The 15,088-nt window shown below is 39.6% G+C and overlaps 2 protein-coding genes across 2 annotated transcripts; both read right to left on the bottom strand.

The window, feature by feature from the left end:
* Nucleotides 1-78: 78 nt before the first annotated feature.
* On the bottom strand, nt 79-8,127 carry rad9b (RAD9 checkpoint clamp component B). The gene is made up of 10 exons (XM_014469914.2): nt 8,023-8,127; nt 7,691-7,828; nt 7,242-7,356; nt 6,949-7,048; nt 6,431-6,537; nt 4,865-4,971; nt 3,999-4,063; nt 3,700-3,822; nt 2,072-2,285; nt 79-594 (listed from the first exon to the last, which is right to left on the bottom strand). The coding sequence occupies exons 1-10, from the start codon at nt 8,125-8,127 to the stop codon at nt 460-462; spliced, it is 1,209 nt and encodes a 402-aa protein (XP_014325400.1). The 3' UTR covers nt 79-459.
* A 1,628-nt stretch (nt 8,128-9,755) lies between these two features.
* LOC102221826 (ubiquitin-conjugating enzyme E2 G1-like) lies at nt 9,756-14,735 on the bottom strand. Its single transcript, XM_005802119.3, has 6 exons — nt 14,570-14,735; nt 12,799-12,901; nt 12,617-12,714; nt 11,843-12,021; nt 11,609-11,717; nt 9,756-11,524 (listed from the first exon to the last, which is right to left on the bottom strand). Exons 1-5 carry the CDS (start codon nt 14,733-14,735, stop codon nt 11,631-11,633), a joined length of 633 nt encoding a protein of 210 aa, XP_005802176.2. The 3' UTR covers nt 9,756-11,524; nt 11,609-11,630.
* Nucleotides 14,736-15,088: the final 353 nt, after the last annotated feature.

Genomic DNA, 15,088 nt, shown 5'->3' with positions numbered 1-15,088 from the left:
GCAGATCTGAGTTCTGTGTGGAAGATTTGAAATCTGTAAAATATTTAAATAAAGATGATATTTATTTATAATGTTTCCGACTGCATTCTGTTTACAAAAGTTGTTTGTTTACTGGTATTTATTTTTTGTAAACCTGCTGGCTGATGCTGTGGCTCAACAGGATAACATCAAATTCAGGAAACATTTTGTACAACACGCATCCTCCCAACAGTCCACAGGTGGCTGGTTTTTCAATGTGTGGCAGCTTCATGTTGGCATGTTTTCACAGACAAAACTAAGAGCAGCTGCCATGCCGACGACATCAGGTACCAGAAAAGAAGCTTAGTAGAAACTGTTAATATAACACTAAATATCTTAAATATCTTAGATTAATACTCAGTCTAGCATTCTGATTCTGTGAAAACATTGCCTTGTTTCGAACAGAAATCACAAGTTCAGAAGAATGACTTGTGTAATCTCTCAAAGTGAAGGGCTTCTCGGGTGGTTGTCGTCAGTGTCTTCCTCATCGCTGTAACATGCCAGGACAGGCAGCTGGGCAGCACAACCATCTTCGTCTTGCTGAGCGGACAAGGCGTTGAACAGCAGGGAACAGACCTGACAGCAGGGGGGAGGGAAATAAAACCATTAGCTGGTAACATGTTGGAGAATGTCCTCAAAATGCTTCTAAAACTGCAAAACGAATTCTGCCACTTGCATTACAAAAACACTCAAAAGTGACAAAAAAAAAAAAGATCCAGGCTTTTATCACATTTTGCCAGTCAGTGTAGCAGTTTGATTTTATCGTAGATTGTTTAAATGTATTGACAGCCACAGTCTACATATGGGAGCTGCAGAGAGGCATGTAAAAATGGCTCCTAGCCACAACTTTACATAAGAGCACAAGAGGGAAGTCGGTGGTTTGGGCCTTGCAGGTCTCTAAATGATCCTGATTTGCATCTGTCAGAGCTTTGACATTTTAGGACCAGAAAAGCTACAAGTTCTGATTTTGGGTTATTAAAGTTTGGAAACGTGAAGAAGCCTCTAAAACTTCCTTCTCTGATCTTCCAAACAAATTAGCTGCAAATGCAGCTTTTCATAAGCTTCAGGTTGAGCTCTGCACATTAAAAGTCGTTGATTAGCCATCGTTTAGTGACTAAGTTTACTTAACTTGTAACGATTATAGAGTTATGAAAGAAACTTTTTTTTAATGGGTGTGTGGATTAATACTGAAATTGTGATGGAGCATGTTAAACAAAAAAAGCTTTTATGTAGTACTCTACAAATAGAACCTTATAATAGAATTGAATCACCACAGTTTTATCTGTAAACGGCCAAATTACATGAAGATGAAAATATGTTATTCAATTCCAAATAAGTTCTCTTTGAATGCAGGGACGTATTCATACTTATTTATATTGTAACAGTTTTATGAATAGTTTTTTAAAATTTTTTAATCAACACATTATGCCACAGCCGGCCCTTTAAAGGGGCAGTTTCATGTCAAAATCTTTTTTTGAGCTTTACATTATGTTAAACAGTTATTCCCTCATCAAAAACACACTGGGGAGTGTCGCTTTGAGTCTTTCATGCATATTTTAAGAAATCCTTTAATCCCTATGGCAACTGTTCAGCTGTTCAAAATGCCTTGGTGGACCTAGCGAGACGCAGCTCCTCAGAGCTGCAGCAATTAGCAAAAACCTGGTGGAACTGAGCCTCTGCTGAGCTGATTATAGGAGCTACTTCTCAGTGAAACCCAGAGCAGGAGTTTCTTAAAGGGACAGAGGCCCAATTTCAAGGTGTTAAATCAGGAACGCCTCTTTTAAGTTACATTTGACATAAACAGCATTTTTGTAACAACTGAAGGTAACATAGTTACTTGACTATGCTATAAAATGGCACTATGTGGCTGGACAACACATAGTGCCGCCCCTTTAAAGACTTTCTTGATCTTGATGTGGCCCATGACAAAAAAAAGAGTTTGACTTCTCCAGGACAGAGGAACAAAGCAAGGCATCAGAGTAAACGTAGGAGAGAAAATTGAACAGAGGTGAGGTGAGGAATTACAGCCATAGGTACAGGAAGAGCTCGTCACCTTAGTGGATGCAGGGCTTGAGGCGGAGCTGGTCCGTTCCTGGCTGTCTACACTGAGGCAGGTCGACTCCCTGATCTCAGGGAGGCGCGTTGCACCGGGACAGCTGATTACAGGGCTGCGCTGGCTGGATGGAATCAGCTCATCAGGAACGGTGCAACTCCTGCTGCCTGGTCCCTGAGACACGGCCACAGGTTGAGCTGGGGAGCTTACGCACCTGAAAACACCACAGGATACATTTAACTCTCACTAAACAGTCTGTCCACGCTGCGTAACTGCTAAATCACTGCTTTTACGGAGAACAGTCGTGTGTCAGTGAAGTCTGACTCGTGAGCATGTGGATCATCACTAAGCCAGGTGAGGACAGGTGCTTGTTAAACTGGGAAAGTGTGACGAGGTACGTGGAAAATAAAGAAGATGTCCAACAAGTTAATGACAGAGTAGAGCCGACAAGAAACCACTGACCTCTTGACTGTGTTGAAGTACAGCAGTTTAAATAGTGCAAGAAATAAAACAACCCTCCGCATAGTGAAACTTGTAATTGCGATATTGTTGCTGAATAATCTGACATCAACACTGATTTAGCCACATTCAAACAAATTTGCTAGAGAAACTGAAGAAATTTTGAGATTAACCTTGGAAATTTTCTAGATAAAAACATGAAAGTTTCATGGTTTGGAAAGTCGAAAGTTGGCTAAAAAAAAAATAAAATAAAATAAATACATTTTGAGATTAATCTCTGAAATTTTCTAGAAAAAAATTACTATCTGGAAATTTCCAAGTCAAAAAAGAATTATAGCACATTTTCTACTGTTAAAACTCAGAAATTTTCTCTTTTTTTTTTTTGAAAAATTTCTGAAGTTGACCTCAAAACTTCTACGTTTTTTGGCAGAAATTTACTCTTACAGTTTTTTCTCTATCTCCAATGGCATAAATTCGCAATCATAGAAGACCTGAATTAGATGTTGTGTAATAACAACCAGCTGGAGTTAGAAAAGACTGAGGCGGCTGCCGGCAGAGCGGGCTAGCGTAGAGGAGCTGAGCGGATTACAAAGCATCTCACTGGCAGGCTTCTAACCGACGCTTTGCCCTAGTTTCTCACTCACTGACACTAGACCGGCTGCAGTAACGCCACACCCTATTAGGGGGCTAAAAACAGCCAATGAGGGCAACGAGACTTGGTGGAACGCCAAGAGGGAAGGTCAGATAAAGTCAAAGAGTGAAGACTGATTTACAGAATCTGGCAAAAGTGTTCAAACCCCTTCAAAGTCACATTTTATCCCTTTGCAGTCACAAATTTGAACATAATTTTATTGTTACATCAATATAGGGTTGTAGTAATGATGAAGTAGACAGAAAAAAGTTCTTAAAATATTCTGGAACATGTGGCATCCATTTGTATTCAGCCCCTTTTTGCTCCTATACCCTAAAAAATAAAGTTCAAGGTGTGTGGTTAGTTTTGCGACTACTGTATGTTCTCTAGGACGTACAGATTTTGAAAACCAGCAAGCGGCGCAGATGTGATGAGGACAGAATCTGGTCAGAATAATGTCAAAAACACAAATCTGATGGATACTGATGGAGTTCAGTCAGTGGTTTTACTGACACTATTAGAACCTGGAGCTTGTTACCTGGATATTTTTGGGGTCAGGGATTCGGTTGGTTGAGAATGGTCCCTGCTGTCAGAGTCCGTCACAGTTGCCAGCAGCACAGTGGCCTCAAGGACCACGTCCTCCACAGAGAAGCACACAGGCCTGCAGACAGGGACAACTTTACCACAGCCAGTCAAATAGTGAGAAAACCCCTGAAACGCCCACATTCAGCAGTCAGAGAGAAAGAGGTTTTTGAAATGGCCTAGTAATAGCTCCTAACAGGGGTTGTATCTTCAGATATGGTTGCAAATTAATCTGAACAGCATGATGAGACTTACTTTCCTGCTGCATCGAGGTAAACCGACACTGGAAGGCTGCGAGACTCCGCAAAGGACAGTATCCCCTGAAAAACAGAACAATCGACTCAGACACGCTCCTCTGTGCTTGAAATTGTGATTAACTCAGACTCAGAGCTTAGTTTTCCAGATTCCAGAAGATGTTGAGGCTGGATAACGAGGAGAGACTCCCAGCGGGGGGGTTCAGCAAACATTCCAAGACATTAGGGGTCAAGAGTGGTGAGGGATAATGCAGGTCAGGCCTCACTAACTGGACCAGAACAAAGAATGTCCCTTCAAATTCTCAGATGAAACATGAACAATTACTCATTCATAAAAAAAAAAACCCAACTATGACAGACCAAGCCGTGTTTCTAGATTTTCCTGTTTAGGAAATGACAATCTCCTAGATTCTGTGTTTTATAGTTAACTCAAATTACTGAGACAACAGTTTTGAGTTTAGTCGGTTTGGATTGAAGAACTGGATTGTGCAACTGATTGCTTTTGTCAATGTTCAGTGAGGTGGTGCATCACTATAGCATCTCTGTTTGAGCTAAAACTACAGTGAATGGAACATTTGGTACTTGATCACCGTCTATGTCCTGAAGCAGGAACTACTGCCACCTGCAGGTATGAGTCAGTATCTCTTAAGCCGACTGTTTTTGATCATTTTTGAGAAAAATTTGCAATAAATTCACAATTATGCCTTAGCACAAGGGACACTAGAAATATCACCTCTGACACAGAGAAGCCCCTGATGAGCCAGACACACACATGCTGTAACTATGCAGCACATAAACACACAGATCCAAGCTACACACGATATACTCAGGTGACAAAATAAAACCGTACTAAAATAGCTCAGTTACCCTCAGCTCCTTCAGACAGAACGTTATGTCAGAGTCCAGCCCGATCTGGAAGTAGTCAAACTCGTTTGGGTGTAAGGACATCTCTGTGTACGTCGTCTTCATTGGACCTGTCACACAAACACATCCAAGTCCTCCAGTTGCACATTAAAGAAACTGAAGGAGGCAAGCCCTTCCTGTCTGTGGAACAGCTTGCACATGTAACTTTGTCTCGATGATCCTATGGATGCTTATAAAAAACTATTTAAAACGTCACAGAGTAAAACTTAAAGGAGCAGCTTTTTTTTTTTTTAGATTTACATCACATTGTAAAGTTATTCCCTCATCACAGACATTCCTGGAGTGATTTTTTTTTCATGCATGTTGGAGAAATCCTATAATCTCCCATGGCAACCATTCACTTGTGCAAAACAACCTAGGTCCGCCTTCAAGAACGAAGCTCCTCCTCCAAGCTGCAGTTTCCAAACTTCCGGGCTTCTGCCTCCCAGAGCAGCCCTCCTCCACTCAGCTCCTTCAGACTAGCCAGCAGTAATTAGCAAACACCTGGTGGAACTGCGTATTTGCTGAGCTCATCATAAGAGCTACTTCTGAAGGAAACACTGGTAAAAACTCTGTTAAATAGTTAATAGGAGGAGCCATGTTGTGATGACATCCTAAGGCAGAGCTTCAGAAAGAGCAGGAGATTCTTAAAGAGACAGAGGCCCAATTTGAAGGGGTTAAATGACAAAGTCAAATTTCTTTTAAGTCATATTTGACATATAGCATTTTTATAACAACTGAAGCTATTAGCTAGAAAGCACATTGTACTGCCTCTTTAAACTACTCTTTCATTTCAGTAGCATAATCCTACACTGAACATTTCTGATCAGAATCATCCCTGACAACTATTGCTACCACTTGCTGTCAATCGTTACTTCATTTAAGCCACAACTTCATCCTTCGTTTCACATCAAACCCACTTGGAGTGTTTGTTACAGTCATATTTTCTTTTGACCAAAGCACATGATTCCTGCTAAGAGAAGGCCAAATGTTTATGTTTGTCATGGTAGGACTGAAAAGCCCTCTTCCTGGTGAGCCTCCCAAAACAACCAGCTGGCATGTAAATAGAGTCTAATGGTCGCCATGGAGATGTGGTAACCCAAGATGCCAGTCCTTGCTGTGGTTCTCTTAACAGTGAACTTAGGTGAACTTTGGTAATTTTACATCCTTTACTGTCCTGCTCACTCTGGGTGGTGGCGAGAAAAACACGGATCTTCATTTAGGCTAAGAGAAATTAGCTTCTTTTTCCAAGACATATTTCTTCTACAAAGAAAAAGAAAATTATAAATTAGTAAGTAGAAGTTCAGAGAAAGTCTGAATAACTTAAAAATTTAATTACATTTTTTTTTAAAAAGCTAGATGAATTTATTATGGGGGGGAGCAATTGTCCATGTCTGTATATATATATATATATATATATATATATATATATATATATATATTAAATCATCATGCCAAAACTGTTGCAACTTTTATCACATTCTGTCATTTTTTGAATTTAAAGTAAACGATATGACAAAGTCAGCACACCTTTTCCGCCCTGCTGGTAATTTCTGACAGTGACTTTCAGTGGAGAGATGGACAGGGTGATTTCTTCCTGAAACAGGGGAAAGTGCACCACCATGTCCGCAAGAAGCCTGCAGGAGCAAAGAGCAAAGCAGATGCAAAAATCACACAGCTTCTGTTCAATTGATTCATTGCCAATTTCCATATTGTGTGTACTTTAAGCAGTTTCAAGTGTATTTTAGGACATATTCAGATTACCAACAGGTGGTAATAGAACTATTTTTTTCTATTACACTGACCAATAAAAGGGTCTAATGAAAAAAAAATCATTGGAACCTAATGAAAATGAGAGGATTAAAACCAATTTTAATGGTTTTGCATTAGTTTAGTCACGGCTTTATTAATGTCAACTCTTCTGTGCTGATTTCAAAGTGAAAAGTAGCATAAACTGTGTAATAGAGAGCTAGGTATAAACGTGGCCTGCAGCCATGGACTGATGAATGGATCCAAAGGGATAGACTGATAAATGATCCAGTGCCAACCTGGCAGGAGCCTTCAGCACATTGGGACAGAGATGTGAGTCAAACACAGCCTGCAGAGCCTCACTTTCCTGGAAATGTATGTTGTGGGTTTTAATGATACCTAGAACAGCAGACACAAGGTGAAAGGAGCACACTGCCACCAGGTGTCCACAACATGCAACACGTCATGTGCAGCAAAAGGAAGAGGTTCAGCACACCTTTCGAATTCTCTTAATAGCAATTAAGCAAATACAGATAGGTTTTCTTTTATTTGAGTAGAATTGGATTATTGTCCCAAACGCAGTGTTTCCTACCATGTCTGCAGAAAAACTGGATTATCACTCGGTCGGTGGCAGTGCTGACTGATATGTGACATCGTTCCACACTGCGTTCAATGGAGGTCAGACACCGAAACAGTGGCAGCACCGACTTAAAAACAAACAAGAGGAGTTCAAATTTTCATCTTCTTGATCATAGAACTACAAAATTGTTATGACATTTACAGAATAAACCCCATTTAAAGTGCTGGTTATCCTAAAGAGACTATGACATTTTTGTATTCACACAATTTTATGGGTAAAAAGCTACACAAATTTAAAAAAAAAAAAAAAACATTACAAAGGAATAGGTGTTGTCAAATAATACAGTCCTCGTTTGACTTGTCTAAGAACAACAGCTTCTTTTAAAGTTGTGGAAATGGTAATGAAACATTAAAATAGCTCTTTCACAAATCACAAACAATTATGAAGCAGATTGGATTTACCTTCATAACCAGTTTGCATTTGATTGCTTTGCTGCCCTGCTTTGATCCTGACTCCAAGCTGTACTGCTTGAAGAACATGGGTGAGAACAGGAAGCAGCCATAAGCCGAATGAGCAGCATTGACTGATCTCAGTGCCAGCTTTGGAAAGAGAGACAAAGACAACATGATGAGGACAAAATGTGAAACTCATCTAAAAGAACCTGAAAGGAAAACTGGTCAGAAATGGTCCAGGGAATGTACACTGCGTTATGTAAAGCTTCCCCATACTACACTTTTTAGGAATAGCTTAAGTAAAACCTCTAAAGTTTGAGCCTAGTTTTAGTATTTCTCACCCCTTTGACCATGGGGTCCAGCCAAAGCTCATTTCCAATCCGCGACAGCGCATGAATAGCCTTACCAAGGGCTGTGAAACAAACACAGTTCATAGTTAGCACCATACAGTTTTAAAAAGAAAAAGAAAATCACAATTTTAATGCTTTTTCTTTCTTTAACGACCCCCAGCAACTGAGATGTTAAAATACGTGATTAAGATATAACTTTAGCAAAGTTAAGTTCAACTTCGCCAGGCTAATGCTTCAATAAAATTTATGACAATTCCTGTTGAAATAAGTTTGTTTTTTTAAATTAAATTTACATATATTTTCCCGTGTTATTACGACCTTTCACAGAGTTCCTTTCAATGACGCAGTTCATATTTACGAACAGACAAGCTAACTGGCTAACTGGCTAACTGTTTCTAACAGCGTGACGACGTAAAGAACTCCCGAGGCGCGTGAACCACAGACATCCTACATCTGAAAAACAAGCTAAAAATGTACTTAATGTAGTCACAAACCAAATAATGACAGTCAATGCAGAGGACGCACATATTTTAGATTAACACACACGTCATCATTAACTCTATATCTTAGCATTATTTTCAACACATTCGGTCAGTTTAAAATGAGCCCGTAGCATAAATTTATATGAATAACACTGAAAGAGACCAGGAGAATCTGTGGCATAAATTTATGGGTTTTAGTAACACAAATCAATAACAACACCCAGCACTATATATCATAAACAGTGTGTTAAATTCTAGTATTTGCCATCTGTTCATAATTTTTGGAACAGAAGAATGGAGACAGCTCTGAATCAACAATACAGGTGATGAAGCAAAGGCAGTTATAGAAGTGTAGTTTAATTTCTCAAGACATCAAAATGCACGATTGTCATAATGTCCTTCATATCCAAAAACAGCACCTTTCACATCACAACAACTTTTTCACATCACAACAAATTTTATTGTATTTTATTGGGATTTTACCCTATACAATTTTGAAGTGAAAGAAAAAGATGTTTTTCAGTTTCTTTGAGTAAAACCCTGAAATGTAGGCCGTCCATGTACAGGTAAATCTCAAAAATATTAGAATGTCCTGAAAAATTACATTATGGAAATATATTCATACATATATAGTTCTATATACAAATATATGAATAATGAATCATTTAGATATACGATAATTTAAATCAAATCTAATAAAAAATAATTAAAGCACCGTTTTAAGCGATTTTAACTTTAATAAAAATCTAAATACATCAGTAGACCAGTTAAACTCTTCCATTTTTTTATCCAAGCAGTGGTTAACATGTGGGAATACAGCAGACTAGTCCTTTGTAACTTGGAGGTTTGAGCATTACATTTTAAGTCAGTCTATAAATACATATTTGACTCACCCTCTGCACATCTGTTAGACTCAGCAGACATGCAAATGAACTTAATGAGAAATTGGTTTCAAATACTAGAGAACTTACATTAACTCAGGGAAGATGCTGCTGGGTCACCTTATCAAAATGCCACCGGGCTTGTTTTTGAACAGATTATTCTTTTTCCAGGTGCTTCATAAGTGCAACTTGCTTCCTCATCATAAGAAACAATCCCAACAGTTCCCGTCAGAGGTCGTCGATGTCTGCTCCTGAAACGTGACTCTTTTTAACCAGCTTCTAATTACCAAGCAGCTTTCACCCCCCCCCCCCCGATGTGTTGGCATTCCTAATGTGAAGCAAAAAGTACCACAAGGGCCACTCGGTTTACACACTTTATTGAGCAACATGTCCAATATACATTGCATTGACACAAAATGGAACAAAACACTAAAAAAGAAAGAAAGAAGACAAAAAACCAAACGGCAACCTACAAGAAACAAATAGCGGCGCCCTTGGTGGCTTACCTGGACACATTACCATTTTCAGAGGGTATTGCTTAATGAATGACGTTTCAAAACGCACCGCATCTGTGCCAATACAGTGAACACCGGTCAGAGGAGGTCATGGTGGGTCGGAAAGGTTCTCAAGTGAAAATGGTAATGTCGGCATCAGTGACGTGACCATTATGTCTGCATAAATGTATGAACTGTACATGTCACGGGCGGCCAGAGCGCACCAACGGAGGTTTCCTATTTTAAACATAACCTTAACTGCTTGACATCTGGTCAGCTGTCTGAAGTGTTCCTCACAACTGATGATAATCATGGCTATCAGTCTGTTACCAACCAGAATATGCTTTTTGAAGTCTTTTTTCTAGGTTGTGCTCAGTGAAATATGGAGAACGTGTCTAAACTTTACCGGATTTTAACGTCTCCAATCGTGGAACCCAACAATGTTCCATGATGACAATAGAAACTTTAGACAGAAGAAAGCAAAAGAGATTTATTCAAGAATCTAAGTCCAGATGTGAATGCGATTTAATCTGAACACTAATAAAACCAAAAGCGCCATGGAAAAAACACAACCACTAATCCAACGGAACAATGGAGCCTCTAAAAGCACGAACCTTTCATCAACAGGTCAAGAACTCGACCATAAACCCGCTCAAATTAGCTGTGTGTCAAGCATGAGGTAAGAACCAGTTCACCACATGTGGAATATTCACAATCTAAGCTACTTCTTTTTTTAAAATCTGGCCATGATTTATTCCAAATCTGAGTTTATGATAACTCACGGACGACTCTAGGGATCCACCTTACTGACCGCCTATCGACACCTTCATGAAGCCTGATCCTGAGAAGTTGGCACAAACCTTCCTGTACCATCTGCTACACCTCACCGAGTTAACATATCATTAAAAAGAAGAACTCAAATTAATGTGTAGGTTGTATAAAAAAAAAAAAAGATCCCAACAAAGAATGAACAATAGAGCTATCTAAATGGACTATGCACATTGGAGGGGCATGGCTTTGAACATCTCTAACATGCGCCGGTATTAGAAGAAAAACACCATCGGGAGGCAGTTTCTCAGGAAACACATACAAACCCCTAAGGTCGCACTAAAACTTCTCCTGTTTCTTTAAACAAAGAGCCAACTGTGAAAAAGTGACGCCAACAAAAAGGCAACGGTGATTCAACGACAGGTTGGAAAAAAAAACAAAAAAAACACACCCACTAACAAAACGTGTCGGATCGACGACAATCGGGCCGGGGTTGGTGAAAGGAGGACGGACGGGCGACCTAATGAGGACAGGCTTTTGTTTTCGGTCTACACAATCTAAATTGCATAAGAAACCTGGTATAAAGTAGAAACTGTTCAGCAGCAGATAAAAAAGCAAGTTCATTTACAGTAGTGACATATCTTACATCATTCTTTTCTTGTTTTTGTTTTTCCAAAAATAAATTAAATTAAATATACAATTCCAGGTAGGAAACAGGATAATTTCGCTGGTAGTGTTCTCAAATTGGCTCATCTGGCAGACCGTTCACAGAAACGTGGTTGGGGTCCAACCGAATCCTTTGACTGGCAAAACAAAGGGTGCAAAAGCCTTTTTGCTGAAGTTTTCCCGCTGAAGGCATTTCCTTTAACTGCACAGAAGCAATTGTTAAGAGATTATTATTACTTTTTGATGTCATGGTTTATGCAAGACTCTTGCTAAACCGTTTGCTCACCCTGGAATTTACAGCAGACCCCCTAATCGAACGCCATCTCTTGACTTTTCCTTACGCAGCGAGCCACCTTCTTCTTGAATTCTCCGTTAGGATCCTCCCTCCATTCTTTCTGTGGGTGCAACATTGCATTATTGAAACGACAACGCATCAGTTCTCCTTGACGACAGAGATTTTGAGATTTTGAAGACGAATACCGATGCTGGGGCAAGGGGAAGGAAATGTAGCGCGACTCACCGCAGCATCCACGTTAGCTGGTGAATCACTGTTTGGGTCTGCGAGCATGGAGATAACGCTGATCATGATTGTCTCTACAGTGTGGATCGGAAGCCAGCGCTCCTCTGGCTTTTCGTAACCAAACTTGTCTTCTCCTGGCTCGTGCAGAATTGAGATGCAAACGTCCCCGTTCTTTGCAACTGTGAGGGAGCAAGAGATGAGAACTGTTAAAGCTGTAGTATATATATATCTTTTTTATGCATTTGTTAAAACTGTCACCATGTCGTGACAGTATATGAGATGGACAATCTGTGAAAACGTCGAAATGCACTGCTCCCGACCAAAAACAACCAATCGGAGCCAGGAGGAGGGTCTCAGCGCTGTCAATGTACCTTGTGCACTCGCTGCTAAATGTGCTAATGGTACAGAAACAACTTACAGTTACACGAAAAACGTTTATCCTCCGCCGTCATTGGTAGTCGTGCTACCTAACCTAAGGATTCACAACAGGATCTGCTAACTGTAAAGCAGCAGAGAGCAAAAGGGGGGTGAGCAGAGCTAAGTCCCCCCTCCTGGCTCTCATTGGTTGTTTCTATCTAGACCTGGTAGAAGACTGAGGAGCTAGATTTTTTTTAACAGGTTACTTGTCTAATACCATACTGTCACAACATGGTGACAGTCTCAACAAATATGAAATAAAAAAAGTAAGCGTTACACACTGCAGCTTTAAATAAGGAAAATTGTTTGGATCTTAAGCCACAAACCACACAATGATATCTTGAGAGATGTGTTTACCATTTGGATGCCAAATTTCTGTGATGAATTTCATCTTTGGTGGCCGTAGCGGATAATCATAGGGAAAGGTTAGGTATGCCTTGAAAAATCCTCCTTCACTGCAAAACGAAAGGGGAAAAAAAGCAAAGTAAAATAAATAATTCTGTCAGATCCTCCCCCCATTTCAATATTTTCTCACTTACAAAAGAGTATCTTGTGGACCAATTATCACAACTTCCCACTTGTATATGTCGTCATCGTCTATCAGACCAGCTGAAAAGCCCTCCACTGGGTTCTTGTTGAGCTCTGGCAGGACATGGAAAAGTTTAGTTATGAAAAGAGTCCGCAAAAAGATAACAGCAAACTTGTACGGCTTTACTGTGAAAGTTTAAAAAGAGGATTTTATCGCAGCCAAGTATTAACTTCACACCACACCAAACTCTTTCAAAATGATAGTCAGCTTGTGAATGCTAAATATGGATGCCGTGATTATTTGGCTAAAGACTTAAGACTCTGCTAGATTATCAGTAGGTCAGATAAGGACAAAACAGATTTCTTTTCCCCTCATTGAATGCATCAAAGCTACTTAAAATTAAATTTGGTAAGTCAGGCCTCAAAGGCAACCTTGAAGGATGAGTATGAGCATAAAACATCAGCCAAATATTAAAAAAAAAATTAAAATGGTATTCAGTGTTGAGGTGATATACAGATGTGCACAATAGTGAAGAGATCAACGTCAACTCACTGATTAATACAGTAAAATTTAGGGGTGCACTGATTGCAGTTTTCTTACTGATTCCGATTTTGGTCGATACCAGCTTTTTGTTTGAAATATTGCTCCAATACATCAAGAAAGTTGCTGAATTGGCAACAATGGGGTGACTATTGTTAACTGTAAATGTGCAGACATGACCTGGTCGGCCGGTTTGTCAGTCAAACCTCTCTCACGGGAGAAAGGAAACCACAGTGGTTGGTTTTTAGGCCTTTGCCGAGGTTGATGACATTGGTGGATAAGATCGGCTTCACATGTAAAAATCGGCCGATCACCGATCTCCCAAAATTAAGAAAATCGGCGCACCCCTAGTAAAATTATAATTAAAGTATATCTTGACATACTGGGCAATGAGGGGAAAAATACATCAATCCTTAAAGCTGATGATTTTAGCTTGAATTAAAGCCCATTTCTATAATCTCTGCAAAAATATAGTAAAAATAACCCCCACCCCAAAACAGAAATTAAATCAGCATGCTATTGATCTACAAACCTTGCCCCGAGTACCCTATATTTGAAACAGAGTTTAAACAGCCTGCGAACTGATGAGAAATATAGATGGTTTCCTATAGATGTTACCCAGCTCCATTCCAGTGGAGATCCAAATGTTCGGCATCATCGTGAAAAATCACATGCCCTTCCAAATAAACTGCTTACAAGAATACCAAGCGTCAAACTAATACATTTAACAGCATCACAGCTCCAGACTAGTACATGGAATATGACCGTAAATATGTAAAATAAGAGTCTGTATGGATTTCTATTAATTGTTTACAGAAGTAGTAGCGTGGGCCCCGATAGAAGAATCGGACTACTTGCAACTATAATTAGCCTTATTAGTGATCAAGGCATGAGATGTTCTTGGATTGGTTATTCCTTTGTTCTATCTGACAACTAATACCAAACTAGCTAGCAGCTAGCAGGGTTCTCGGTACGACTATGTACTAGTGTAGGTGGTTATCTTTTCATTTTCAGTTCTAAATTGACGTGATGAATCGTAAAAGTGATTAGCTAACCAAAGCAGCTTAGCAACACGCTGAGGTGTATTGATAAAGGCACCCTTCATGCTGCTGTGTTAGCTGCCCGAGCTCAGTCCTGCGGCGTAAACAGCGTTCCTTGTAGCTTACAGAAAAAAGCTAACGTTAGCGCAGCGGTTACACACATAACCTTTGTTTCGTCGTCAAGACTAATGGGAATATTACCTGCTAATTGTTTTCGAAGAAGTAATGCTGATTGTTCGGTCATGGTACGCGAACGGAACCGAGGGAAAACACTGTCTGTAGACAAACACCTTCGGAAAACCAGAGCTAAAACTGGGACAGGAACGAGGAGCTGCGCTGCCAACTGCTGGCTATTTAGACACAACATTCATCTGATGGATGGGAAGTGTGCGCATGCGCATCTTTATACGCCCAGAACATGTTTTCTAAAAAAATGTACAAGTTTTTGTCTGAAAGCGTGTTTTCTACACATCCTAAACCAGCTCTCTTAAACCTGATTAGTATGCAGGTTTTTGGCAAAGGCATTAGCATTGTTCATCGTGTTCATATTTTTGGCTGTTTGCATTTACTGCTGGGTACAAAAATAAAGGAATTTCAACTTAACACGAGATAAAATGTACATAGTAGAATATATAATTATTTTCTCGCGAGGAGTTAAAATTCACATATTTTTGTACTCACAACTAAACGTGTACTTTGAAATTAAAAAATAAAAAATGA

Source organism: Xiphophorus maculatus, chromosome 11 (genome assembly GCF_002775205.1).
Source record: "Xiphophorus maculatus strain JP 163 A chromosome 11, X_maculatus-5.0-male, whole genome shotgun sequence".
Taxonomy (NCBI): domain Eukaryota; kingdom Metazoa; phylum Chordata; class Actinopteri; order Cyprinodontiformes; family Poeciliidae; genus Xiphophorus; species Xiphophorus maculatus.
Note: the sequence above shows the minus strand (reverse complement) of the source record. Positions and strands in the feature narration are given on the sequence as shown.

Bases quoted from the DNA above. Each gene is read 5' to 3' on its own strand.
- LOC102221826 (XM_005802119.3), bottom strand. From the start codon at position 14,735: ATGTTGTGTCTAAATAGCCAGCAGTTGGCAGCGCAGCTCCTCGTTCCT. The intron at 12,902-14,569 runs GTAATATTCCCA...ATGTCCTGCCAG, and splicing joins TCTTCGAAAACAATTAGCAG to AGCTCAACAAGAACCCAGTG. The intron at 11,718-11,842 runs GTGAGTCGCGCT...TTGCACCCACAG, and splicing joins CAGCTAACGTGGATGCTGCG to AAAGAATGGAGGGAGGATCC.
- rad9b (XM_014469914.2), bottom strand. From the start codon at position 8,127: ATGGTGCTAACTATGAACTGTGTTTGTTTCACAGCCCTTGGTAAGGCT. The intron at 7,829-8,022 runs GTGAGAAATACT...CTCTTTCCAAAG, and splicing joins TGGACCCCATGGTCAAAGGG to CTGGCACTGAGATCAGTCAA. The intron at 3,823-3,998 runs GTAAGTCTCATC...CCCTGTCTGCAG, and splicing joins TACCTCGATGCAGCAGGAAA to GCCTGTGTGCTTCTCTGTGG.